The sequence below is a fragment of the Lepisma saccharinum genome, chromosome 1 (genome assembly GCF_977018435.1).
Source record: "Lepisma saccharinum chromosome 1, izLepSacc3.1, whole genome shotgun sequence".
Classification (NCBI taxonomy): domain Eukaryota; kingdom Metazoa; phylum Arthropoda; class Insecta; order Zygentoma; family Lepismatidae; genus Lepisma; species Lepisma saccharinum.
This window is the reverse complement of record NC_139229.1, coordinates 127,769,979-127,797,863: the sequence shown is the minus strand read 5'-3', so window position 1 is coordinate 127,797,863 and position 27,885 is coordinate 127,769,979. Positions and strand designations below refer to the sequence as shown.

The window sequence follows — 27,885 nt, the reverse complement described above, 5'->3', positions numbered from 1 at the left end:
ACAAACCAATGCAGCTGAGTACACGCGGGCCCTTTGCATTACTTCAGGTGAGATATCTTGGACCAATCTCTGTACAGCCCTGGCCTTGCATGTACCGACTTTCATATCTTTGTTCAACTGAAGAGGTTTCTGGCAGAACAAGGATTTGACAGCTAAACTGCGGTAGAGACAGTTCCAGTCTTTCCTGTCAGACACATATGCCATGGGCATACACAATTTAGTGCAATGCTACAACAAATGCCAGAACAACTGTGGTGATTATGCCGAAAATTAGGTTAGGACTCACTGTTACTAATGCAATAAATTACTACTGACATTCTTGTTTTATTTATGCCAAATCGGTAGGGACCTTGATTTTTTGTTATATTTTTTAAAATTGGTGTATTTTTTTATTTTTTGCTATTCGCTGTTATTTTTTTTTTCCAAAATTCACATTTTCATTTTAGCGCATTTTCTGGCAAATACCTGAAATTATACCTACATGGTGTTTTTAAACTACTGTTTCAAATTGTAAGTCATATGGCCTACGCCTCTTCGTGAGAGTTTGATATCTTAAAAGTTATTTTTGAGTTATTTTCCATACCCCTTTTAAGGTAAGGGTTTTAGATAATTTCCCCCGTATATACTGAAGGGTGAATAATAATAACCATAAGTGGCGACGTACCAAAAAAAAAAAAAAAATCAATCAATCTCACGTGACAGATAGCGATATATAATGGCACCAAAAACTGGCATTATCTTTTTTTGACTTGTAGGTGTTACGATTCCCAAAATTTGCATATAAACTTGAGCTCCATTATTACTCGCTCGACAAATGCCGATGGTGCACACTTAGCTTGGTCATTCAAAACATATCTCGTGTGAAATACGAAGATGTGGCTCCCATGTGACGGTAGATACGCACTAGATCTCCTGTTAGAACCCTGCCACTTTGCTCTGTAATGCAAATGGTTTTGATAGAAGTTGAAAAAATAGTGGGAAATAAATGATTTAATGTGGCTGTCGGAATTATTCCATGTACGTATAATTCTATAGTTTACTCTTGAGTAAAATGTTGGAAAATATGCATGTTCTATGTACACAAACATGGCCTAGAAAAGACAAGAATGTTGGATTTCATGGAATTTTTTCGTTGTTTTAGGACATTTCTAATTACTTTCTGGCCACCCCTTGTATAAATCAGTAGATGGAAAGTGAAAATTTAGAAGGGCTGGCAGAGAGAAGTAAATTCTTGATTTGCTTTTATGATTGAATGATTAGAGTAAATATGATATTAAAATATTTACGTATTTATTATTAATATTTTATTTCATAATATTCGACATTAACCTTACTCAGTGAGAGATTAATGACCATCTCTCACGAGTTTAAACAGACAGGACAGAGAGTGGCATTAATGTCATTGCAATACTAGTGTTGCAGCAAATTTGAGGTTGGGAGCATGCACTTGCCAATTTTTGTAACGTTCACTAATGCAGATTTATGTTTCACTTTTCCTGATATTATTCAATAAATATCCCATTTGATTGGAATCTTCTTGATATCTAAGAATAGTGCAATGTCATTGTAAATGTATGTTAACTTGTGCGAAACCAGTAATACGTCAGGATGATGAAAGAAAACCTTCGTAAGGACTGCTACATTAAATAAGGTGAAGTGAGCCAGAAGAGTAATAAAATTCCAGCAGCATATTTGCAGTCTTAAGCTCTTCTTGTTTATGCATTAAATTTTTGTTGGATGTTGCAGTCCATGCAATTTCTGTCGCATGTTGTAGTGAGATACTTTGTCGGGTGGCGATATTCGACAAAAATCGTATGTATCAATGGAACCTATTTGTTTCCATGTTCCTTCAGTTTGCCCAACAAAATGCCTTACTACGACGTCCGACAACTATCGGATGGCGCCACCCTCTCTTATCCCCTCCATCTGTTGACAAGTCCCCTTACAACTCCCATACGGACAAGAAAAAAGATATTTCAATGCATTTTCCACGTAATATTTAGAGGCTTAAACTTTACCAACCCAATGATACCATATATGGTATCATCAGAGTAGGGTCGTACTCGACCGATGATAACATATGGTATCATGGTGCTGATTACGAAATTTTGGACCTTCATACTCTTATGTTTGGATGAAAACTGACACAGGTCTGGAGCAAGCCTTAGAAATTCACAATGATGACCAACCTCCCCCCCTCTCCGCAACATATCCATGCCACATTTCTGAACATTTTTTAACATTTTGGCTCATTATTCAACTTGTATGGCACCCAGGAACATGAAACATGTTTCAATCTCTTTGGAAACGTCCATTCTTTGAAGAGAATACTAAAGTTTGCGCCTTCTCCCCAAAATAGCGGGAGAAGAGAGGGGCACCCCCTTCCTCGGTTCGGCGTTCTGAATTGTACACGGTTTCATACTCTGATGTTCTAGCTGCAAAACAAAAATTATCTGAAGTAGATTGCTCCCATAGTGCCCGAGTTATAACAATTTACCTCCAAAAATGCAAATACCTATTTTTCGTAAAAAAATCACAATTTGGCTTATTATTCAACTTGTATGGTACCCAAGAACATAAAACATGTTACGTTCTGTTTAGAAATGTCCATTCTTTTCAATGAATACTAAAGTTCGCGCACTCTCCCCAAAGTAGCGGGGGAAGAAGAGGAAAACTCCAGATTTTTATGTTTTTCCCATTGAAATTCGGGAGTCGTGCCCCCAAGCCCCTTCCTCGGTCCGGCGTTCTGAATTGTACACGGTTGCATGCTCTGATGTTCTAGCTGCAAAACAAAAATTATCCGAAGTAGATTGCTCCCATAGTGCCCGAGTTATAACAATTTTCCTCCAAAAATGCAAATTACCTATTTTTCATAAAAAGAAAAATTCACATTTTGGCTTATTATTCAACTTGTATGGCACCCAAGAACATGAAACATGTTTCATTCTCTTGAGAAATATCCATTCTGTGAAAAGAAGTTCGCAGCTTCTCCCCAAAATAGTGTGAGAAGAGGGGGCAATTTTTTTTGTTTTTTTTTCATTGAAATTCGGGGCTCGCGCCCCCAAGCCCCCTTCCCAGTTTCGCCGTTCTGAATTGTACACGGTTGCATGCTCTGATGTTCTAGCTGCAAAACAAAAATTATCCGAAGTAGATTGCTCCCATAGTGCCCGAGTTATAACAATTTTCCTCCAAAAATGCAAATTACCTATTTTTCATAAAAAGAAAAATTCACATTTTGGCTTATTATTCAACTTGTATGGCACCCAAGAACATGAAACATATTTCATTCACTTGAGAAATGTCCATTCTTTGAAAAGAATACTAAAGTTCGCGCCTTCTCCCAAAAATAGCGGGAGAAGAGGGAGCAAAATCCAGATTTTTGTTTTTTCCATTGAAATTCGGGGGACGTTCCCCACCCGAAGCCCACCTTCCTCGGTACGATGTTCTGAATTGTACATGGTTGCATGCGCTGATGTTTTAGCTGCAAAACAAAAGTTATCCGAAGTAGATTGCTCCCATAGTGCCAGAGTTATGACAATTTTCCTCCAAAGAGTGTTCGAATTTAAACTTCCCGCCGACAAGCCCGGGCGAGAGAAATTTCTCTCTCTCTCTCTCTCCTCCTGCCAACACTGGTTTCTGGCGCCGTCGTTGTGTTGCGCATAAAAGGGGCCTAAAAGTTGAGGCCGAAACTTACGAATGAGATTTTCTGTTCCCGTGCAGAGTTCCATATCAATATTTTTAAATAAGTAACAAAATTAACAAAAAAAGAAAAAATCAATGAAGACGAAATTCCCTGACATTTCCCTGACTTTTTTTGACACCTCTAATTCCCTGACATTTCCCGGTTTTCCAGGTTTTCCAGGTCTGTCGCCACCCTGATATTCGTTTCAATGGCATTTACAAAATCGCCTCTGACATTTTATGTTAAACAAGTAAGATTATTTTTGTGCACGAGTGTGTTAGCCGATGCGTAGCAAAGTATTTTAGGAACAACACTTGAAAAAAATTCTTGTAGGACTAACTAATGAAAAATTTCTTTCTAATCGTAGATCATAATACCTTTTAAGGGGTGGTAATATTATAATGGGATTGATATAAGGGGTGGTAATATTATAATGGGATTGATATACGAAACTCTCGGATCCGGATCCAAAAAATCCGGAATTTTCGGACCCGGATCCGGATCCAGATCTCTCGGATCCCGATCCAGATCCGGAACTTTCGGATCCGGATCCAGATCCGAAACTTTCAGACCCGGATCCAGATCCGAAACTTTCAGACCCGGATCCAGATCCGGAACTTTCGGATCCGGAACTCTCGGATCCGGATCCAGATCCGGAATTTTCGGATCCGGATCCGTTTGGCCATCCCTAGTATAGATAAACCTGCAATAGAAAGGAAAAAGCAAAACCAGTAGGAACCGAGCATGTAAAACGGTTCTCTTGATTCGAAAGAGGGCATGATTAATGTGACCCCGGCTGCCATTCATACTTTTGGCTCTACAGACCTTTTCTCTGCCCGCTGAAGAACGAAGTCAATGTAACAAATACACATGGCTTGCGTGCGAGGAATCTTATTGGTTGTTCGAATGACAGCTGTGCAGGAAACTTCCGAGTACAAATATAGTACATGTGATAAAGCCATACCACTGATCGTAACGGCTATTTTACATAATAAGCTGTACAGTAAACGCCAGAACTAATACATAGGAAATTAACTGTTTCTCATCGCTCAGGTGCTTAATACATTCTACGTAAAGAATAATATAGGTACATATAGTAGAAAACGACAAAGGCACACTTTCCGTGAAAAACTGGTGGTATCGGAACCGGTAATGCAGCTTCCTATGTGGCTGTGCCGACTACTGACGTCAATCGAGGTACTTTGCGCACGAGGCCGTGAAGTGCGTATGCGTGTTGACAACCGCTTGGAAGCCAGTTTCCGACTCACAACACCTTGGCTGCTTAAAATGCCAGGTGCTACAAGAGTTATCAATTCAGCGGAACAGGGTAGTACCACTAGTACGACGGATTATCCTTCGAAACTGCATGACACCCATGCGAGGATAGTGATTCCCATCCGATATTACCCGCGAGGCATCAACTATCTTAGCGCCCAGGGCGTATTGTTGACTTGCTCATTCTGTTTAAAACCCCTTTCCTTCGATCACAAGTAAAACTTTACACAAAGTGGGTCTCACTCATATTATCAAAGCAAATTCCAGGATTTTTCCAGGTATGGCTAATCGCGACGATGAGGATGAGTGATGAAGGGACACTCAAAAAGAACACCCATACACCCATGCCCAAACAGATTAGAATCCGGGATATCTGTCATCGTAGCGCGCGGTGCTAACCATTTCGCCACGGAGACCGGCTTCATAGACCGATTTCTCGGCCTCTTTCCGCAGAGTTGGATTACGTTACAAAAAAAATAAAGCGTTGCCGTTAATTTGTCGTACAATTATAGCTGTTTACGCAATGATCACATGTGCTCTCTGTAGGTTAAACTTTTCCCAGTGTAACTTTGCGTGTACTAGTTTAAAACACAACAAAGCACGTTTAATCCTGGTGAATAAATCCTCCTATTTGGAATTTATCAAGGGAAGTCAAGTGTCGTTACAATTATTCATGTAATTTAGTGACGCATTACTAACGCAAGTACCGAATAAGTAAATCGTTACTTCTGTTACTTGCTCCCCCAACTGGAGGAACCCTGCCAAACCTTTACGGCAATCTGGAAACATTTAATCGTATTTCCATCCAAGAATTTACTGCTTTTTTTCTTTCTTTCTTCAAATTTCCAACAACCATAAGTCAGCGATAGCAGAATGTTGCTTATGTTTTGAATAGCAAAACAATTCTAACACATGGATTAAGATTTAAAAGACAATGGACAAGTAACGATATACTCAAGATTGATACTAATCAACCAGGCACGTATCTAGAAATATGTTTCGGGGGTGTCCGAACCAACTGCCTCAGGAATAATAATAATAATAATAATGTTTAAATTAAAATAATTATATTAAAATCAAATTAATACTAATTACAATACATAAATTAATATTATATTATTATTATACGAATAGGTAAAAAGACTGTATAAGAATATAGATATAACAGCGCATATTCATTACGTAGCTTACCTGTAGTTAAGATCGGGATAATTTACATAAAAACAAGTGTCCTGGCAATGAAATTAATGTCAAATAGATGAATAATTGAATACTTATCGAATAACAAAAATGATGTTAAATGTAGTTGGAGAAAAGTAAGTTTTCGATTAAAATTTTATGTAAATTATTTTGAGTAATAGTGTACGTAAATCATGTTTGTAATGTCATTCAAAGCCCTATGATCCCAATATAATCTTTGCCTTCTAAAAAGTTCAGAGGAAATTAATAACCATCGATTATGCAACAAATGCTAATAAAATATTTTTATTACCTAATTTTAGTACTTGGTAAGTCTTTCGAGGGGTCCAGACCCCTGGACCCCCTTAAATACGTCCTTTGTGTTCTTCAAACCCCAATATAATCCTTGTCTTCCAATAAGTTCAGAGGAAATTATACAACAAATGCTAAACGAATATATTTTTCATTATTTAATTTTAGTACTTGATAAACCTTTTACTCCGAGCCTACTGTGACACTTTGATAATGTAATAAATTAGTTTCTTCATTGATCTTTGGTTCTTACGTTTGATAAACAGTACTTTCCGCGCTTCAAAAAAGAATGTTGCTTTGGCTCTTGGATTTAATCTACTTTCCAATTTTATCCTTTAAAACTATATTGTACATATGGAACATTGAAACAAGTATAATCCTTTAAGTTGCTAATGGCTGTTATTTTTTCCCCCTAGGAAACCAGCCACCGGCAAGTTCAAACAAGGCTGGCACAAGATCGTGCCCGTTATGCAAGGAACAGAAAAGACGTTCCCTCGCAAAATACATTCGAAGTATGTCACAAAAGGACAGTAAATCGGAGCACTTCATCGAAGAGGAGGAAGAACTGGAGGAAGATGAACAACAGCCCAAAGTGGAAAAGGATGTGACTAGTGCAAACATTAAAAATTCAAAATAGGTGGCGTGCTGCAAATCGTGTTGTTAATACGAATTGGTGTATACTGATTGTAAGTTTGATGTGAGTGCCTGCATGTAGTCCCAGACATAAATAGAACTGGGAGATTACCAAAAGTCCTTTAGTCTTATAACTCGACACTTAACTGCTGTGTTTCCCAAGTGAGTACATTATGGACGAAGAATGCAACAGACTTTGTGAGTGATAATATGATTCTTCTGTTCCCACATAAAGTCAGTTGACGTTAACACTTTAAGACCCTTTAAAAAGTATGAACTTGATAGGGATAATGGAAACCTAATATAGTGAAAGTCCGAGATAATGCGTTTTTGTGAGGAACCCACCCAAAATGTGTAGCTGAGAAAAACATAATAAAATATGTGTATTCTCGTATTTTACGTCGCATTTCTGCCTCTTTAGGTAGTTGCATTTGCAATCGCGAAGATGAGGATGAATGATGATTAAATGAAGGGACACTCATGTCTAAGCTGGGACCCAAAATAGGAACCTTTGGTAGCGAGATCATGAGTTTACCATTCAACGTGTTTGGCCATCAAGAGGGCTAAGACTTGACGTAAATCCATCAAGTTGGGCACATGTGAAATAACAAATTGAATATTGTGCCAAATCTGCTCTAGTTACAAATCTATTCATTTAAAAAAGTTAATTGCATATTGTTTTTTTTTCAGTATTTGCAATAAATTAAGATAGCATTGGAATTCTAAAATGTATGTTTATGTAAGAACCATGAGGAAGGATATATATATATATATATATATATATATATATAACTGTGTATAATATAAGTACCGATCTTGGTTTATTAATATTACAATGTGTTTGTAGAACAATGAAAAAGACTGATGACCACCTCGCCAGCTGAATGGTTTATAGCTATATTATTATTATTCCTGTCTAGGAATTCATTGAGACAAAAATGATCAATTTTTACTAACATCAAAAATATATAAAAGGTCATTTTACTCTTCACATGAGTTAATGTGTATGTGCGTGTGTGAATGATAATGATGCTAGGCAGTGGACGCCTAAGGCAGACAGACAGAAGGTTTATGTCCCCCACCAAGAAAAACTTATTTCTATAATGAAATTGTATCTCAGGAATGCATTTGTTATTTAGTGATCTATTAAATCTCATAGCCCCTACAAACATTCCCCACCCCCTGCCTATCCATTTATTTTTATAATTTTTGCCAGATAAAAATGAAATGTTAATATTTTTGCTGATGAAATGGAAGTAATAAATATTACTGAATTAAAATAGTCATAATGTTATAAGAACTCGATATTAAAAACAGAGTAAAAACAGAAGGAAAATAGGAGACTTTACAATTATATATATGTAAACGACCAGTTCTGTGCCTAAAAGCCATTCTTCTGAGAGGGAAGTATGCTTACAGTATATAGATTTCTACGATAAGATGAAGAAAAGTGAAAATGCAAAAAGGTTGCCCTGGATAGAATCTTACATAAAATACATAAACGCATATAGCCTAATGGTTAGTGAGCTCTTTAACAATTCATCTCCTACAGAGTTTCCTTGGAGAGCTTCTCCAGGAAAAAACTGCATATGCCAATTTGAAGTCATTCCAGGATAAAGAGTAGAAAATAGAATCTGAAGACAAAAAAATAGCTGTCAAAGTGACAAATTATGTTTATGTCAATTCCCAAGATTTTCTTGTGGAATAGAATTTTCTTGCATGTACTTCAAATTGCAATTTTTTTTTTATTCATGTACATGCATTTCACATTAAGAAAGGAAATGCACTCACAATATTTATGTTGAAAGAATTAATTTATGTATCTAGAGTCAATTATTCCCTTCAACACATATATGTGTGTTTACAAGGGTTGGCATTAATACTATTAACAAAACAGGACTTTTGACACTTCACATAAATTGCAACTTTTCAAAATTATAATTAAGACACATGAACCCAAAGTAGTTCACTTCTACAGCGTTATATCTAGAGAGTTCGGGAAAAAGACACGTAAGTCACAAAATGCAATTTTCTGTCAGTTTTCATCTAGTCACACTAAATCAATTTAAAAAAAAATATTATGAGTATAATTTTGTATTTGGCATGTTCAAATATTCTAAGCAGTGATGATCCAACATGTGTATCATATCTGTAATGTTTCCTATTAAAAGAATAAATATTAAAAAACTGCTTCTTGTAAAACTGCATTTTTTGACTTAAGTTCTTTTTTCCCGAACAGCCTAGATATGTTACAGTGAATCCTAGTCATTTTTATATTCATGCAACAATGTTGAGTAGAACAAGTTTGTTCCTAATATGTAACATGTTGTTATTATTAAAGTTGACAGCGTCAACCCTGCAGTCTGTATAAATGTTCAAATAAATTTGCCTTCACAGCATGTAACAATGTGCAGAGGGGGGGGTGTTAGTTTTACCTTCACCTCTTTTATCCTCACATTAAAGCAAATTTTATGCATACATATTCTGTATAAACTTTGTTCTAGATAATCATTTAATCTTACTCACACTGCAGAAAATGGAATGTAATACAAAATACTGTGAAATAGAACTCTCTCTCTCTCTCTCACTCTCCCTTCCCACTACCTTTTTCATTTTAACTAAGTCTGCTGAAACATGTCTTAGTTCCGTATTAATTCCGTATTTCAACAAAGTGGTCGAATAGTTAAATTGAAACCATCAGGGTGCTACTTGAAAAGAAGAAATAGCAGAATCGGGTATAGAAAGTCAGATAAAAGTAGTAAATGAATGATGTACTGATCATGTATAGTCCAATGAAATCATGATTAGCAGAACATCTTCTTCAAAATTCTGCCGTGGCCCCAGAGTTTAGTTTTGTTCAGTTTATTATACAGCCTTGATTCAAAGTTTGGAATGGAAATGTTATCCCAGTTCTGAAATACCTATCTTGGTTTTTGAAAATAAACTAAAAATAAGTACAGTGTGTATGAGTTTTTTAAACGATTATGGATTGACTACACAATCCAATTATCATGAAGTATATCTAGTCCAATAGGAAGTCATGCTGTTTTTAAAGCAAGTATTTACTGCTGATAACATCATGTAAACACACTTTTATTATCACAAGTCTCCAATGCACATTTTCCTATATGTAAATGTAAAATTCTGTCATACCTATGTAATACTTTCAAAAGGGAAACCTTTTGCCTTCCCAACATTCAATAAAAGTTTTTCAATGTTTAGTTCTTGATATTCCCTTCATCTTTATATACTTCCTGTAAAAATAAATTAAATTCAATAACTGTACAAAGAATCTTAACATGTTATTGTAATTTAACAAAAACGTTGATTTGCTTTATTTAGGTTTTTGTAAAAAATGTGATTCTTAATGTTTTTTGTACCTGTAAATACATGTAAAAATATGTTAATACTGTGCACACAACACATAATAGGTAGTATAAAGAAATACACTGCTGTTTTTATCTTTAATTCAAAATTAACTCCAGAAAAAAGTGTTGCACCTAAAATGCAATCTTTCTTGAAAGGTGTGAACTGTAGAAAATGGAATCTTGCACAAAATATGGTCTGATGGATAAGAATAGAAAATCAAGATGCATGCTTTTCCTTGAATAAATTAGACAAATGCTATTGACTTTTTTCAATCTTCCTTTTTCTGTCAATAATCAAGGTGATTTTTTTTTTATTTTCCCATCATTTCACTATATTAGTGGGCCATGTTATTACTACTCATATTTGTTATGGAGAAATAACATATTCAGGGTGGTTACAAACAAGCAGAAATGAAATTCCCTGACTTTTCCAGGTTTTCCAGGACAAAATTTACATTTTTCCCTGACAATTATAAACTAAATAAACTAAGTAAAATAAATTACTACACTGATGTTCTTGGTGCCACCCCACCCCCCTTTCACATTTTCATTTCAGTGCATTTCTGGCTTACACCTTAATTAATACTTTCATGGTGTTTTTAAAGTAGTCTTACTGTTTCAAATTTTAGGTCTCATGGGCTATGCCTCTTTGTGAGAGTTTGATACCTTGCAAGTTATTTTTGGAAATTTATTTTCCATAACCCTTTTTAATTTTAAGGTAAGGGTTTTAGATAAGAGATTTTTCCTGATATATAATGAAGGGTGCATAATGGCCATAATTGGCGGCGAACCCACACAAATTCTAAATCAATCAATCAATCTCACATGACAAATACCGATATATTAAGGCACCAAAAATTGGCAATATATATATTTTTTTAATGTTATATTTACCAAAATTTGTGTTTTTATTTTAGAACATTTTCCTGCAAAATATAGCAAAACGTACACTTCCATTGTGCTTTATTATCATTTTCAATTGTAGGTCACATTGTATACATATTTTCGTGAGAACCAAATTTTAAGGAAGTTATTTTCAATATTTTTCGCTCTACAAATGCCGATGTTACGACTTCCCTGTGCCGGTAGGTGAGCACTCAATCCCTGCCAAAATCACACCACTTAGCTCGGTAATTCAAAATACTTATTGTGCCACAAATACTGATGATGCAGCTCCCGTGTGAAGTTGCCGACCATGCCCGTGACGTCAATGTGGTTCCTCCTTGGCCAGGCAACGATTGGTCATCGCCATTTTCACGTTCCATGCCGCAGTGGCCTTGTACTGGGGGTGTTAAGTGAGTGACTTATTGAGCCATAACTTTGTGGTATTGTTAACTCTGCAACAATTAAAGTTAGGTGAAAACAAATGTCACAGTTGTTTTCCTGGTGAAATTCTAGCCCATTTTAATATGTCGCACGACCCCCTTCCCATTTAAATTTCTGAAGTTGATTTCAAGATGGCGGACATGAAGATGACTGCCGACCATGCGGGTGACGTCAATGTGGTTCCCCCTTGGCCAGGCAACGATTGGTCATCGCCATTTTCACGTTCCATGCCGCAGTGGCCTTGTACTGGGGGTGTTAAGTGACTTATTGAGCCACCCTGTAGAAATGTATAACTGGACTAAAATAACATTTAGTTATCGAAATCTTACTGTTCGCAGTAGGGCGGTAGAGCGCCCCCCCTGCTTCTACACGCTGTGAAAGTTTATCGTAGGGTGACACTATGCACCCCAGGAAAAAATGGATCCGCCTATGGTCATCTTTAAACCTAAAGTTAAGTTTAAACAAATGTAAGAAAAACAATTAAATAGAGTGGAAAGTTAAATAAATAAAAATGTAAGGATAGTGTCGAGACCTGATCAAAGTAGAATCTGATACACTGTGTAAAGAAATCGACCCCGGGATCCCTTGTTTGTAAGGCGACAACATTACCACTACGAGGCAGCTCTCGTCTCGATTTATAAACATTATTCTCTCTATTTCATCTCGGTCTCGTCTCAAAATGCACAGCATAAGAAATATACACAATATGTCACCGGAAAAAGTTTCACAGTATGTAGAGGTCATCAAGGCAAACAACTTTTCTCTATAACAATTTTGTGTTTGACACTTATTTCGACGCTACAAACCCTCGAAAAATAGTATTATCATGAATACATGCAACCACGCTGTACAGGTTCACAATGGTAACTAATTACTTAAGTCTGGATGTGACTTACGTATAAATAATCAGTAGATATCGGCTTGGTATATCTGAATAAGTCGCATAGTAAAGTACGTTTGATTTTGGTAAATATTTCAAATAGCTTTCATGCCGAAGTCTCGTACGAAACTTAGAGTCTTGTCCCGTCTCAATTTTTAAAATGCTGGATATGTAACGAAATAAAAATTGCGCCACTGTTATGAATTTCTCTGAGTTTCTCTTCCGTTTGTAATGTAATGTAATGCTAGACAAACTTCGTATTGGTGAGACGCAGATGTATTCAACGATACCATTCCGAGAGTAGACTGACAATTTGAAAGGCTTCAATTGATTGAATACACGTTGTCACGTCAGTAAACATACAGCAGCATGCAGCACCCTTGTGGACTTGGCTGCCTTGAAACATGATATTTGATTATTTCATCAGATGGTCCTTCGTTTATACCGGTGCTGGATGTAAAAGCAGTCGGTTTGTGCCGGATTTACTTTTCTTTGCGTAGTGAAGTTCAAATATATATAGACACAAATTGTCCATCACTATTTTCAAACATAAATTTTGCATCGTACGAGCTCACACGTAGTGAATTTGCTCTGGTTGTATTAAAGAGGGTAGTCTCTTTGTACACACACAGCAGAACCTTTAGTTCCAGAACCTAACTTGACTGAAGTGAAAGATGCTATTAAAAGGCTAAAGAATAACAAAGCACCTGGCATTGATTTAATACCAGCTGAGTTAATTAAATATGGTGGAAATTCATTAATATGTCAAATTCATAAATTAATTAGTTTAATATGGAATAAAGAAGAAATCCCTCAACAGTGGAAAGAATCCATAATTGTTCCTGTGTTTAAGAAAGGTGATTAAAGGAACTGCAATAATTACCGTGGAATTTCTCTACTCTCAACAACATATAAAATATTATCTAACATTCTTTTAACAAGACTAACCCCATATGCTAATGAAATTATAGGTGATTATCAATGTGGATTTAAACGTAACAGATCAACTACATATCAAATTTTTCACATCAGACAGACACTTGAAAAAAAGTGGGAATATAATCAAAATGTCCATCAGCTATTCATTGATTTCAAAAAAGCATATGATTCGGTCAAAAGAGATAAATTATATAATATATTAGTAGAGTTTGGAATACCTAAGAAGCTTGTTAGTATGATAAAAGTATGCACCAGTGAAACAGAAAGTAAAATTCGTGTGGGTATTAATATGTCTGACAAATTTACAATTCATGATGGGTTAAAACAAGGAGATGCATTATCTCCATTGCTCTTTAATTTTGCCTTAGAATATGCTGTTAGGAAGGTAAAAGAAACTAAAGAAGGACTAAAATTAAATGGTGTGACTCAGTTGTTAGCATATGCAGATGATGTAGACTTACTGGGGGATGATGTGAATACAATTAAGAATAATGCTAAAATATTTTTCAAAACTGCTAAAGAGATAGGTTTGGAAGATAACAAAGAGAAAACTAAATATATGCTTACAGGCCGAAACCAAGTGTTAGGTAATAATCAAAATCTAATTATTGATAACAACTCGTTTGAACCAGTTTCCAAATTCAAATATTTAGGAGTAATATTAACAAATGAAAATTATATTAAAGAGGAAATAAAAAGTAGGCTTAATTCAGGAAATGAATGTTACTTCTCTCTTCATAAACTTTTGTCTTCTCGTTTAATATCTGAAACTAAAAGTTAAAATATACAAAACCGTAATTTTGCCTGTAGTATTATATGGATGTGAAACTTGGTCCCTTACATTGAAAGAGGAACATAAATTGAGAGTATCTGAAAATAAGATCCTTAGGAAAATCTTTGGACCTAAAAGGAATGAGGAGACAGGTGAGTGGAGAAGGTTACATAATTTAGAACTACATAATTTGTATTCATGTCCAGATATTATTAGAATAATTAAATCAAGAAGTCTTAGGTGGGCAGGCCATGTGGCACGAATGGGAGAGGAAAGAGGAGTTTACAGGATTCTTGTCGGGAAACCTGATGGTAAGAGACCTGTAGGAAGGCCAAGACGAAGATGGAGGGACAACGTTGAGATGGACCTAAAGGAAATCGGTAGGGATGGAAAAGAGTATATAGAACTTGCTCAAGATAGGGAAAGATGGAAGGCCTGTGTTGCTGCAGCCATGAACCTTCGGATTTAAGAAGGCTAGGGAGTTAGTTAGTTAGTTAGTCTCTTTGTTTCGTTTCTGGAACCCCACATTGCACAAAAAACATTGGGCTTCAAACAGCTGTTCTGCAACACTCCACCCTTACCAGGTGGCTTCTGGCAGGAAAAACTCAAATAAACAACTAAATGGCTCCTATAGCTCGACCACAAGGAAAAAAACCTTCCGTCCAAAGCGTTCGCGCAACTTCCCTGCCGTTATCGGTTTTCGGGGCAGTGTTGCCAGGTCAGATTTGAAAAATTCGGGAGATTGTTCCTTGGGAAACCAGAAGATCTGCTACAAAATCCGATGATCTAATAGTAGCGGATGAAGGACATTCTTGGGGCCGGCATAGGCGTGCGCACTGGGGGGGAGGGGACGTTCACAGATTTCTTCCAGTGAGGGGGAAACAATGTATATTTATCAGGCGGGTGAACGAGGCATATTACTCCGTAATAATGTTGACCTCTTAGAAAACACCACTTGAGTTTGAAATTATCACGTTCCTACATCCCTATTATAATAATGGATGTAAATTACTGTGACTAAAATCAACTCATACGGCTGAAATAATGGGTATTTTTGTGTCAACATTCATTTTCCAGAAGGGGAGGGGGTGGCGACCATCCTTGCACTTCCTTCTGGACGTCCATGAGGCTATATAATTTTGTAGAAAATTAAATATTTAAGTATAGAATAGTATATTAAGGATAGAAAACTAAGTATTTTCAAGCCCATGAAAGTTCCAAGCAACTAATTGTAATTGAACTATGCCGCTTCGTTCTCTAGCAATTTTTTTGTTATTAACACTCACATGCTTTATTCGTTATTTATGCTGCCTCTATGTTGCTGCATTTAATATATATATACACATTATACACACACACACACATATACGCGCCTAAAATTACACTAAGGGAATTTTCGATGGTACCTGACACTATTTACGCCCGTTTGGTACCCACCAATACAATAAAACAGTGAGATGGAATGAGTAATTTCTTTACCGACTGAACATTTATCAAAGCTTTTGCTCCCCTAATCAGTGTGTCCGCGCACGCGTATGAGGGGGGGGGGCGTAGAGTGGGGAAAGCTTTGCAAAGCTGTCAGTCTTCCACTATCTTCATTGAAGATTCATGATTACATTTAGATGTTAAAAGATAAAATAATAAATTCAACGTACCTTTAATGTAACATTTATACCATATCTGCATCGCTTGTTTCCGACTCCGAGCTGCTGGAATCCGAATCAGATGATTCCCCGTTCAAAGATACGTATAATGAGTTCATCAACAGCGTCGTCCATTAAAGCGTCATTTCTCCAGTACTCATTTTCAATTTTAATTACATAATCGCAACACTTTTTCCACTTGTCCATTGAATATTCTAAAAATAACTTTTCACAAACACCCTCAAATTTGCCCTTTCTCAGCACCGACACAAGGGGTTTGCGATGCCTCTATTATCGCGAAGAATTTTTATGACAGGAAATGGTAGAAAGTTGTGTTCACAGATGAAGCTAACGTGCCGCCTTTCGTTGTCGGCGATTTTCCACAATCTTTCAAGTCGAATGCTAACAATAACAAATCAATTTGTCTTCTGCTGGTGTTCGGTGTACAGCTATCGATAGGGGTGGGCACGCGTTCTGCACCATAATGAGAAAATGCATTACGTATGTGAAATATATTTGGTGAATTAGACAGCATGTGTTCCTCAATAATTCAAGATAGCAACACTTATGCTAGGGTGCCACCCATCCTCCCCATCTGCTAGAAATACACACACTCACCCACAAACACATGCATGTATAACATAATTTGCCCACGCTACGAAGTCAGTGTTTCTACCTCGTAAGGCAAGTACATTTCACTGTGTTTGTGTCACTTCATCCATTTCATCAGTATTTCATTCATCCATATTGTCGTACTTACCCGTACAGGCACAAAAGCGACGTAAAATAACTAAAATAGAAATAGAGTTTTGGGGTGGGATAAAATACAGCCATCTAAAAATAGTAATGTTGTAAAAGTAATAAAATAATGTCCTAGCACAATTGAGTAGCGTCTGATTTGATTTTGATTTGGTGTTTAAGTCCACTTTATGCACAGTAAGGCTAATCGGGACTGGACCTACAATTTAAAGTGGGATCCGAACCACTTGTGCCTCCAGGGTATCGAACCCGGGACCCCTTGATTACAAGGCGACGACGATACCACTGCGCCATCGGGGAGGCCCGTGAGTAGCGTTTGACATAATTTCACAGTTCAAACAGCAATTTTCACGGCTGAGTGAAGTTCCACTCCACATCTCCCCTCCATGTTCAAGTAAGATGAGCAGGAAACGTGTTTTTAAGCTGACCGTTGGAGGTTCCATAGCAATAGTTTATTATGGAATCCTACCGAGAAATCAATAGGTCTGGCAACACTGACGTTGGCCGCTCTGAAGGCTCCTTCCTCCTGTCTTTTCCCCCCACCCGCCAGCGCGATGGGGTCTGCGCAGGTTTCTTTCCTTGTGGTTCCACTATAGTCCTGGGTTCCCATCCCGTTCCTCACCAGATCGCTCGAAACCAAAGAATCAATCACAAGGAAGAACTTACTGAATAATGTTGCAGGGTGATTGCTGAAAACTCATGTTTCTCGTGAAATTCTAGCTCATTTTGATATCTCATATGCCAAACGTGGCAGAGAAATGGCATAAAATAAACTAAACCAATCAAATAAAACCGAAAAAGCCATAGCCTGAGCTACAAGTACTAGGGGTATGGTTACCAGACGTCCGGTTTTTCCCGGACATGTCCTACATTTTCGTCTTATGTCCGGCGTCCGGGAGGAATTTGAAAAAATATCATAAATGTCCTATATTTTGAGCGTCACATAATATTAATTAGGAAATTACGTGTTTCAATTGAACAAAGACATCATGCAAGTTACTCCCAAATTTATATTGATAAAGTAATTGCCCGAAAAGAAAATGAAAGATTGTCCTGCTAGAACAAAACGGAAGAAATTAATTAACAAAGTTTTGGGGCCGCATTCTGATATTGTCACTGTTTAGTGCCTGAGCGGAAATTCTTGCTTTGGGGTTTATACTAATAAAACAAAGTGTTTCCAATTCTTATTCAATGAATTGTTAAGCAGGGGTGAACTCAAAATTATCCCAGATGAAACTTCTGTAACCATTTCATGTTACGGTAATTGCTGAATATTTGTTTGCCCTTCCAGGTCATAATGCAAAAGTTGAGAGAGTACTTTCATTAGCATCAGCACATACACATAATTTGGCAGGAACAAGGGAGTGCACTTGCCTCCCCCCCCCCCCACATCCAGATTTACTATTTTTTTAACCTCCTACCGCCTGCAGAACAAAGAAATAAAAGAGTATTATTTTTTTTATTTCTCAAATGTGACATTTATATAGAAAAATAGTTCTGGACGCTTTTTGAGGGGATGGTTATCTGTGCATAAAGTTTACTTAAAATAACATCTCAAATTTTATGGGATGAAAATTTTCCGATTCTGCCTCCCAAAGTTAGGCCCCAAGTTCAATTCTGCCCCCATAAAGTTAGCCCCCAAATTCCAGCGGCGTGCATTCAGGATACGCAAGGTACGCACTGCGTACCCACAACACAGTAAGAAAAAATAAACATTTTTTCGTCTTCCCCGAACATGAAAATTCAACAATTATCGCTCCGAAAGCAGTTCCACTGCAAGAAATTCCGATTTCCGCACGAACACGCTGCTGCCTTCCTGAAGGCAGTCCCGAATGATCCCGATTGAGACTTCGGCAACCACCCGATCCGCGTCCCTGCCGATTTCCGCAGAAAGACGCTGTTTCTTCTGCTTGGTACCCTAGAAATTCGGAAGGTAACCCCATTGGCTCATATCAGCCCCGGCCACGTGTTTGGGTCTGCCCGCGCTTTCCCTCTCTCCCACTTCTTTCCCGGTTCTAAGCTTCGAGGGTACCCAAGATTTTGACAGCGTATGCAGTGTTGACAGTAGTCAACATATTTTTTTCTGAAATACTTAGCTTACTAGCATTTAGCAGCCACGCGTAGATAGATCACTGTTGGATTGCAATAAAAATACATTATAAAAATTGATGCAGGAATCAGACAGGAGGGCAAGAATATGCAGTGGTGGAAGATCATATTTAATATAAGCGTAAACTATCACATATAAAATATTTATGTGAGGTTAAAGTTACGCTAGCAAGTTTTTTTTCGTATAGGGAGGTGAGTACCAGAATGGACTGCCACTGTGTCGAGGGGAAAATATGTGAATAATTTGCAAGTTTGGCACAATTCTCAGAGTATGAGAGTATCTGCTTATTTCCTTTCGGGATCAACATTTCCTTTGAGTTCCATAGCATGGGTGTTGATTGTTGGCCCGACGATATGAATGAATGATAAAAGAAAAACATAATAAAACACAATGCTTACAATGGGATTCGAATGAGCCCCCCCTCCCTCCCGCCAGACATTGCAAAGTGATGTACGGTAGTTTAGCTTTTGAAGTGTTCTGGGATGTATGCTGACGTATTTTCTACTTGTCCTTAATTATCTCCCTTCTACAAAATACTTTGTCGACTGGCAACTCCGATTCATTCGTCCACAAGAACGCGTGGTTTTCGGGCATAGCGGGACCGGACACAACGTACCGTGCGAGGTTGACTTTTGCTTTCTTCTGTTGTGTGAAATTTGCAGCGAGTGTTTCGTTCATATTTACATTACAGGATCTCTATTGTTTGTCGGTGCTGTGAAGTGATAAAATAGGGGGACCGGGAGTTATTGATGACATACTGAAAAAGGGATTTTCGGAATTTACGACAAAAGTGTAAACAATCCGAAATGGAAGGTCTGTTCCTGATTTGGAAAAATTGTTTCAGGCAGGAGTTGTGAATGATGGTAAGCAGTATATTAGGCATTTTGATTTTTGACAAGAAGAAAAAATATCTCTACAGAGTGATTGACTGAGTAGAAAAACAGTGAAACTTTATTGTTGGTCTTATTCGTTGGTTTCCTCTGCGAAAGGTGTTGTGTAATAGTAGAGGATACTGAGATTTATCTAATTTATTACATGAAATTTGAAAGGACGGAAAATGATTGTGCCATTTCCTTCCCGTTCAATGTTCATCGCACTGCATGAAGGAAATAATCAAAGTTGAATTGTTGGGCTCTACGTACCTACATCAGAATATATTTGCGAATATAAAATATCATACATATATTTTACCTCGTTACATTTGGATATTGATACAAGGATGAGAAATTTCCCATTATAAAATTGTAGAAAAAAGTTATTTTCTGAATAACATGATGGCCAGGGGGGGGGGTTCTGGCCCCCATAATTCATTTCGGTTGGCCCATGTTGCGTACCCTAGTTTAAATGTCACCGCACGCCACTGCCAAATTCCATTTCACCGCCCGCCCAAAGTTTGGCCCAAGTTCGATTCTGCCCCCTCCCCCAAAGTTACGCCCCAAGTTCGATTCTGCCCCCTCCCCCAAAGTTACGCCCCAAGTTCGATTCTGCCCCCTCCCCCAAAGTTACGCCCATGCATCAGGAAAACAGACCCATGAGAGAGATTTCTTTCCATAAATGTATGTAAAAAGTTTGGTACTGGTTCAGTATAGTTTCAAAGAATTTTACTGTTCAGTCTCTCATAAATACATTTTGAATAAACATTAAAGTTTTATAAAAATTGACTCCTCTGAGAAGTACCAGTTAAAACATGGGTTAAAAATAGGGGTATTGGTTAGCATTAATTGCAAATTTGGAAATTTTCCATTTAAGAACTCATTATTATATTTTTATAGCTGAAAAGTGTTAATTTAAAATTACATGTTCTAGAAATGTGTATTGTTTATTCCGAATGTTTTGTGCATTTTTGAACATTTTGACTTAAATCCCTACATTTTGGGACATTATGTCCTACATTTCCCTTATGGTGATCTGGTAAACCTAACTAGGGGTAATTTCATAGTTTTATGCAGCACTCTTCACGCTACATGAAGAAGCAAAGTGCATTGCAAATGAACATATTTCTGAGATACGTTCAATAATAGTTGGCCTGCTCAATTCAGAAGTAGACGCTAATGTAAGTTCAAGCTCTGAGGTCCTGAAAAATCTTTATCAACATTTGGTTCAGCTCTGAAAGATCACAAGATACTGCTGCTATGTGACGGCAATACATTAGGATGCTCGATATTCTTCGGAATTTCATTAAAGCCAAGCATATTGGGAAGTGGAGTTTACATCTTCAATCAGTTACGCATATGTTCTCCATTTGCTGCGTCAGGGGCACCATCTGTGCTACAAGTGCACGTCTGTATGTGCAGGAAATGACGAAATTGAACATGTTATCACCAGGTATCTGCGAAAATTCTGCAATGGACCAAGTTAGGCAAAGTGACCTGTTTAATCCGTATTTTACCGTATCATGCTAGTTCAATAGATTGACAGTGGCGGCGATTAGGGGTAGGGCATGGGGAGCAGTCCCCCCTCCCACATACACTTCTTGGCCCCACACTATGGTCTCTTGATGCTAAGCCTTGTCTACCAGTGGATTTGACCCAAAATCATCTGCCTGGATCCAAAGTTCAATACGATTATTTCTAATTCGCGATTAAAATTATCCGATATGCCATCTGGTGGGATTTTCCGGAACTACTCTATGTAGGATAATGTCGTGTTGAAGCACAAAGTGGTTGAAGTCGTTCAAAGCATGGGAAATGTTCGAAAGAGTAACGTCTACTGTTCAGTTCTTTTGCTCTAAATCATTTTCTGAGTCAGGACAAGTGAAAAGCTTACATGTGTTTCTTCCCCGCGGAATCAACACAATAAAATTTGTAAATAAATCAGGGACACGAGTCTGTTCACTTTATTTTCCGAAAGATGATTATATTGCCAAGAAAGTAAAGTTTTAAATTGCTCTTTATGAATAAAACATTTTTTTTCGAAAACAATGTACAGGGTGGCTCAATAAGTCACTTAACACCCCCAGTACAAGGCCACTGCAGCGCGCAACATGGAAATGGTGATGACCAATCGTTATCAGGCCAAGGGGGAAGCACATTGACGCCACCCACACGGTCGGCGGCCATCTTGATGTCCGCCATCTTGAATCCAACTTCAGAATTTTAAATGGGAAGGGGGTCGTGCGACATATCAAAATGGGCTAGAATTTCACGAGAAATACAATGGTGAAGGTTTTTTCGACGTATCTTTAACCAGTAAAAAGTTATGACTGAATTCTTGTACCAATTTGCTCCTTTTCGAGGTGTTAGGAAAATGCCTTAAAATTTGTTTAGCGCTTCGGTGATGCATCGAGATCAAAGTGACGTCTATGGAGAGACGTTCGCATGCCATTGCACATTATTTTAATCGGATACATCCATGAAGAGCTGTGCATTATGAATGGTTGTCGCGAACAATTTACAGTGTGACGCTTCCATTGAATTAAAAGTCCTTCACAGTGACAAGGCTAATGTTTATGTTCATAAGGAAGTTCATAAACAGAATATGTGACCCTTGTCATCTGATAACTAACTTTGGACAAAAACTGGTTCATAACGTTCCCATAAGTGTTCTGGTGTTCTTCCCTATTGAAAAAAACTCTGTAAAAAGTACCTTCTTCCATAAGCAAGGATGAAAAAAACTGTTTATTTAACAAATCCAAATAGCCCTAAGCATTTAAGGTTCCTTTTATGGAAAATTGACTAACCAATCTATTTAACACAGCACGCCACACCATTAACTTACCAGCACTAACCATTCAGCTTTTCTCTGTCGAAAATGAGTTATCAGATAAAAATCATCGAATATTCTGTTCATGAACTTCCTTATGAACATAAACATTAGCCTTGTCACTGTGAAGGACTTTTAATTCAATGGAAGCGTCACACTGTAAATTGTTCGCGACAACCATTCATAATGCACAGCTCTTCATGGATGTATCCGATTAAAATAATGTGCAATGGCATGCGAACGTCTCTCCATAGACGTCACTTTGATCTCGATGCATTACCGAAGCGCTAAACAAATTTTAAGGCATTTTTCTAACACCTCGAAAAGGAGCAAATTGGTACAAGAATTCAGTCATAACTTTTTACTGGTTAAAGATACGTCGAAAAAACCTTCACCATTGCATTTCTCGTGAAATTCTAGCCCATTTTGATATGTCGCATGACCCCCTTCCCATTTAAAATTCTGAAGTTGGATTCAAGATGGCGGACATCAAGATGGCCGCCGACCGTGTGGGTGGCGTCAATGTGGTTCCCCCTTGACCAGATAACGATTGGTCATCGCCAATTTCAAATTCCATGCCGCAGTGGCCTTGTACTGAGGGTGTTAAGTGACTTATTGAGCCACCCTGTATTATGTATGAAAATTGGAACAGGTTCAAGTCGATTAAGTGCAAAGATGAAAATAGTTTGAGAATTAATTAATGTCTGTAATCATAAAGGTAACCAGAAAAAGAAAATCGACATGCTAATATTGCTGTTTCATTCAGTAAGTCCTTTTTCCGTGAAGAATTCCTCGATAAAATTGTGAATTCAATTATTATCATTATCCTATGTTATTATTAAACCAGCCTGCCTCTTCGGGGGAAGAACTGCAAATGTATGTTTACTTCTTTTCTCCTGCACAAGGTTTTGCGAGAACAGGCGAATTGCTTTTTCAAATCATTTCTGAGAGCCCCAGTTACAGCCTGAGGTGAAGATGAAGCAGCACTGCTTTGGAGAACAAGTGCGTATGTATTAGTTTCGTCTGCGTTTTCCGTGTTATTTTTGCCTGCCTCACCTTCGTTATAGTTCCTGGAATTCACATCGCATTCGCAATATTTATAAATATTGCGTAATTTAAACGTTTCTTCCATACGAGCAATGAGAACACGCTGCTATTACGTACTACTACTGCATGTAAACACAGATTTATCCTACATAGAGCGGCCATATTGGCAGCGACACTAGCGCTTAGGTGGTAATTCTAATCTCAAATTGCATATAAGTAGAAAGTAAACTCTCCTTGCCCCTCCCCTCCTCCCCTCAGTTTAGACACCTAATCGCCCCTACTGTGTGCATAAATTTTTAAACAACAAAAGCAACATGTAACAAACACAAGTGAACGAACCACTGCAGAAAAAATATATTATGTTCTAACACTAACTAATACCATAAGAAATGGAACACGTAAAATATAGGGAAACACATGACTGCATTAAACTACATATGTCCTCAACCTCGGACTCTAAAGGTACGAAACAAAAACCATTCTCTACAGGAAATCATGAATTATGAACTTGGTCCGGTGACTTTAGGACATAAGTTGCATAGTTACTTACATATTTGCTGATATTTGTGTCAGAATCCAACTTTTACGCTAATTCTAAAAATTAAAGAAAATGTTTGAAGCCTTGTAATTCAATTAAGATTTATGATAATTCTATCAAAGAAAAAACATAATTTAACAAATGTTCTGCTCTTTCATTTTGGTTTTCTTCACTTACAATGCACCGTTTTCGAGATATTATATTTCTTACTTTTTAAGGTGAATTTTGGGCGCCATTTTTTCAAGATGGCGGCGAACTTACAGGTCAGAGAGTGGTAGTCTCGTGAAAATCGGATTCCTCACATTTTTTAATTATAGGAGCAGTTGGTTTCATTTCTGTTGCAAGTAGTTCCTCAGAAAAAATTGCATAACTTTCCTCGACTACTTCCCGCGTACAATCGGGGAGGAAACCCATACGTCAGAAGGGTGCGACAGAGAACGATCAGTGGCGTACATAAACCAGTCTTTAAATAAATTACTTAAATTCTAGTGTAGAAGCTTATTTTGATAGTTTGCATAATATATAATGAGCAATTACCCACCTTTTAAAGCTAAATGTATCAAAATATGTGAAAAAGTTGGTCTACCGACAGTATCACGTAGTAATATGGAGAATACGCCAATGGGCATCGCCCTAGATAGGAATTTCCACTTCGAGCACCGGGTACTATGGGATCACCGCAGCGAAAAAGTAGGGTGACCATACGTCCAGTTTTGACCGGGACAGTCCCGTTTCAGAGGCATGTCCCGGTCGTCCCGTCCATATTATTAAAATGCCACTATTTGTCCCGTTTTATAAAAGTCTAGGAGTTATCTTCAAAGCCAAGTCTAAATTTGAGAGACATTTCATGCTAAAAAAGATGTATTTTTTTTGTATGCGTTCCGTTACTTGTAGAGCAGTGGATAACCATGCAGTTTCTTCGCGGAATTGCAACAAGAATTTAAATTTCCGGCGTCTTGACACAAACTCAAACGAAAAACCTCGAGTTGTGTGTCTGATATGTGGGGTAAGGTTTTCGGGGAGATTAATGAACGTTTGATGAAAAATAAACCTGCTCTCAAGAAGACTGGTTCTTCTGCTAAATACTTCTGGCATTACTCAACTTTAGCATAAAGGTAGATAAGAAAGGACAAGAAACGCTGTGCAAGTGATACCGAGATTATAATAATTAATACATTCTGACAATGGGAGATTATGTTTGATTCATTGTTTATGATGTATCACTTATGTTATACACCATTTAATAAATAATAATACGTTAATAATAACAAAAAAATATGATTATGCGTAACAGATTTTTCAGGAAAGGGGCGGAGGAACTGATCTCCTTGGGATGTCCCGTTCTTGGGTCAAAATATTATGGTCACCCTACCAAAAAGGCATATTTCTCTTCAACGGAGACAAGTTAAAACACGTCGACAATAGAGATGACGTCAGAGGGAGCAGTGAGAGCGAGTGCCCCCTTTAACAGTCTACCCCTTACCGCCCCCAACAAATTAGAAATCTGGATTTGTATTCTTCTTTTGTAACGTCCCTTTCCGATTTACTCCCGTTCCATCGCTTCTCGAAAAGTAGGCGTGGTTTGTCCCGATCCATCGTTCCTGTTAACGAGAGTGTTTTTTCCGGGTAGGTGTTCCCGATCCATCGCTCCCGAAAATAAGGTATAAATCTCTATGTCGTTCATGATCACTTCTTTGAGCAATTCTTCTATCAAGATCTATATATCTATCAGTGGTCGGAAGTAGCGCTCTACTTGTAGCGGCGCTACTGTAGCTAGCTACAAAATTTGTAGCTGTAGATGTAGCGGTGCTACATTTTGAAAATTGTAGCTGTAGCGAAGCTACAAAATTCCTGTAGTTGTAGCGAGAACTCGCTACAGCTACATTCTTCTCAGCATGTAAGGAAAATTTTCAATGTGGCAACAGCGTAAAAAATAATTCGACAATAACACTTATTTTTGTAGGAGGTTCATAGAGACAGAGTCTATTATGTATATGGAAATACGGATAATATGATGAGCAGCATGGGGAATGGAAGCAGGAGGATCCCATCCTCCAGGCGTCTTTTCCAGTTTTTATTTTAAGTCCACTTTATGCACAGATATGCTAATCGAGACTGGTTCCGAATCACTATATGACAACTCAATATTTATCCTCAAGGAAAATATGTTGATATATAAATGTAAATAATTCTACCAAATTTTATTTGTGTTTGGTTGTAATCATTAATTTGGGTAACACTCTAATTGCAATACTCATACATCAAATTTGAATTGATATGCCGCTTACATAGGTACGTTATTCTGAAACACTAGAGAAAAAATAAGTAACTGAAGTAACACTGCTAACAAAATTACCGTATGACGGGTCTCATGATAATAAATAAGAGAATTTATTTTCCAGTAAGTACAACTATCATACTAGGGCACTCTTTGGAATATCCATGTGGTTGCTTATATTTCTTTATGCAAAAGTAGCAAAGTAGCGAGTAGCGAACTTGAGTAGCGAAGCGAGCTACGTTTTGGAAAATGTAGCTGTATCAAAGCTACCTTTTGGAAGAGTAGCTGTAGCGAAGATACTTTTAAAATGTAGCGTTCTGATCACTGATATCTATATATTTCTAACCTAACCTAACCTATTAAGATTACTTACTTCTGTTTCAACGAGAACAGAATCTTGGAACACACGATGGGCGATGGATCGGGAACACCTGACCCGGAAAAAACACTTCCGTTATCAGGAGCGATGGATCAGGACAAACCACGCCCACTTTTCGAGAAGCGATGGAACGGGAAGACACCCGCTTTTCTGCCACTCTTGGCTAATCCACTGAGGCAACACGAAAAACTAGATAGATGAATGCTCTTTTAGTTCAAATGTGCGTGTTTGTGTTGTATGTAGGGGTATGATGTGAAATGCCCTCCACCACCCGAACCTCCACATTCACTTTTTCTGGCGCCATCACTAGTCGAGACCAATGGAATCATGTTCATTTCGCCCAGATGCTAAGGGACAAAATACGCCTATATTAATTGATCTATCTTCAATATCATTGTGTTATGTTATTCAAATAAACTATTTTTTCACTTTAACTAAACAGGAATAGATCTACAGTTTTAAATTAGATCCGGAGCACCCTTAAATATGCGCTCATTTGAAATAGAAGCCAGGATCTTCGAATTACAAGTGATTGTGTATAACCAGCCAGGTTAAATCGGCGTTAGCTTCCATCGCATACATTGCTCTCATCTTCAGGGATGAGATGTTGTTGCTTTGTATGTGTTCGAAACGTTGGAAGCTAACGCCGATTTAATGTGGCTAGTACACCTGTTCAAACCCTTCTAACATGTTAAATTGAAACAACAATCTTTCGTAATCTAATCATTAAACAGGATGAAATAAATAGCGGGCAGCCTTTTGTAATATTAATAATTTGAATTACATCCCCATTAAAAATTGAGCATCCTCGATGACGCAGTGGTAGCATCGTCGCCTTCTAATCAAGGGATCCCGGGTTCCATGCCTGGTCCAGTCCCGATTAGCCTTACTGTGCATAAAGTGGACTTAAAACACCAAATCAATAAATCATTAACGATTAATTTTAAAAATTTATAATGAATTTTGGCTGAAAGATTCAATATGCTAACCTCCATTATTAATTCAATACCTAGAGAATTATAAAAAAATGGGGGGAGGGGGTTGTATTTATACACAGGAACGC

The 27,885-nt window shown here is 37.6% G+C and overlaps 2 protein-coding genes across 3 annotated transcripts in view; one reads left to right on the top strand and one right to left on the bottom strand.

The window, feature by feature from the left end:
- fok (fledgling of Klp38B) overlaps window positions 1-9,026 on the top strand; it is a 34,584-nt gene extending 25,558 nt beyond the window's left edge. The window contains exon 2 of the mRNA XM_083138417.1: window positions 6,865-9,026. Within this exon, the coding sequence (XP_082994543.1) occupies window positions 6,865-7,085 (221 nt within the window). The 3' untranslated portion in view covers window positions 7,086-9,026. The remainder of the gene's footprint in view (window positions 1-6,864) is intronic.
- Window positions 1-27,885, bottom strand: part of neb (kinesin family member nebbish) — a 213,331-nt gene that overhangs the window by 118,340 nt on the left and 67,106 nt on the right. The window lies entirely within an intron of this gene.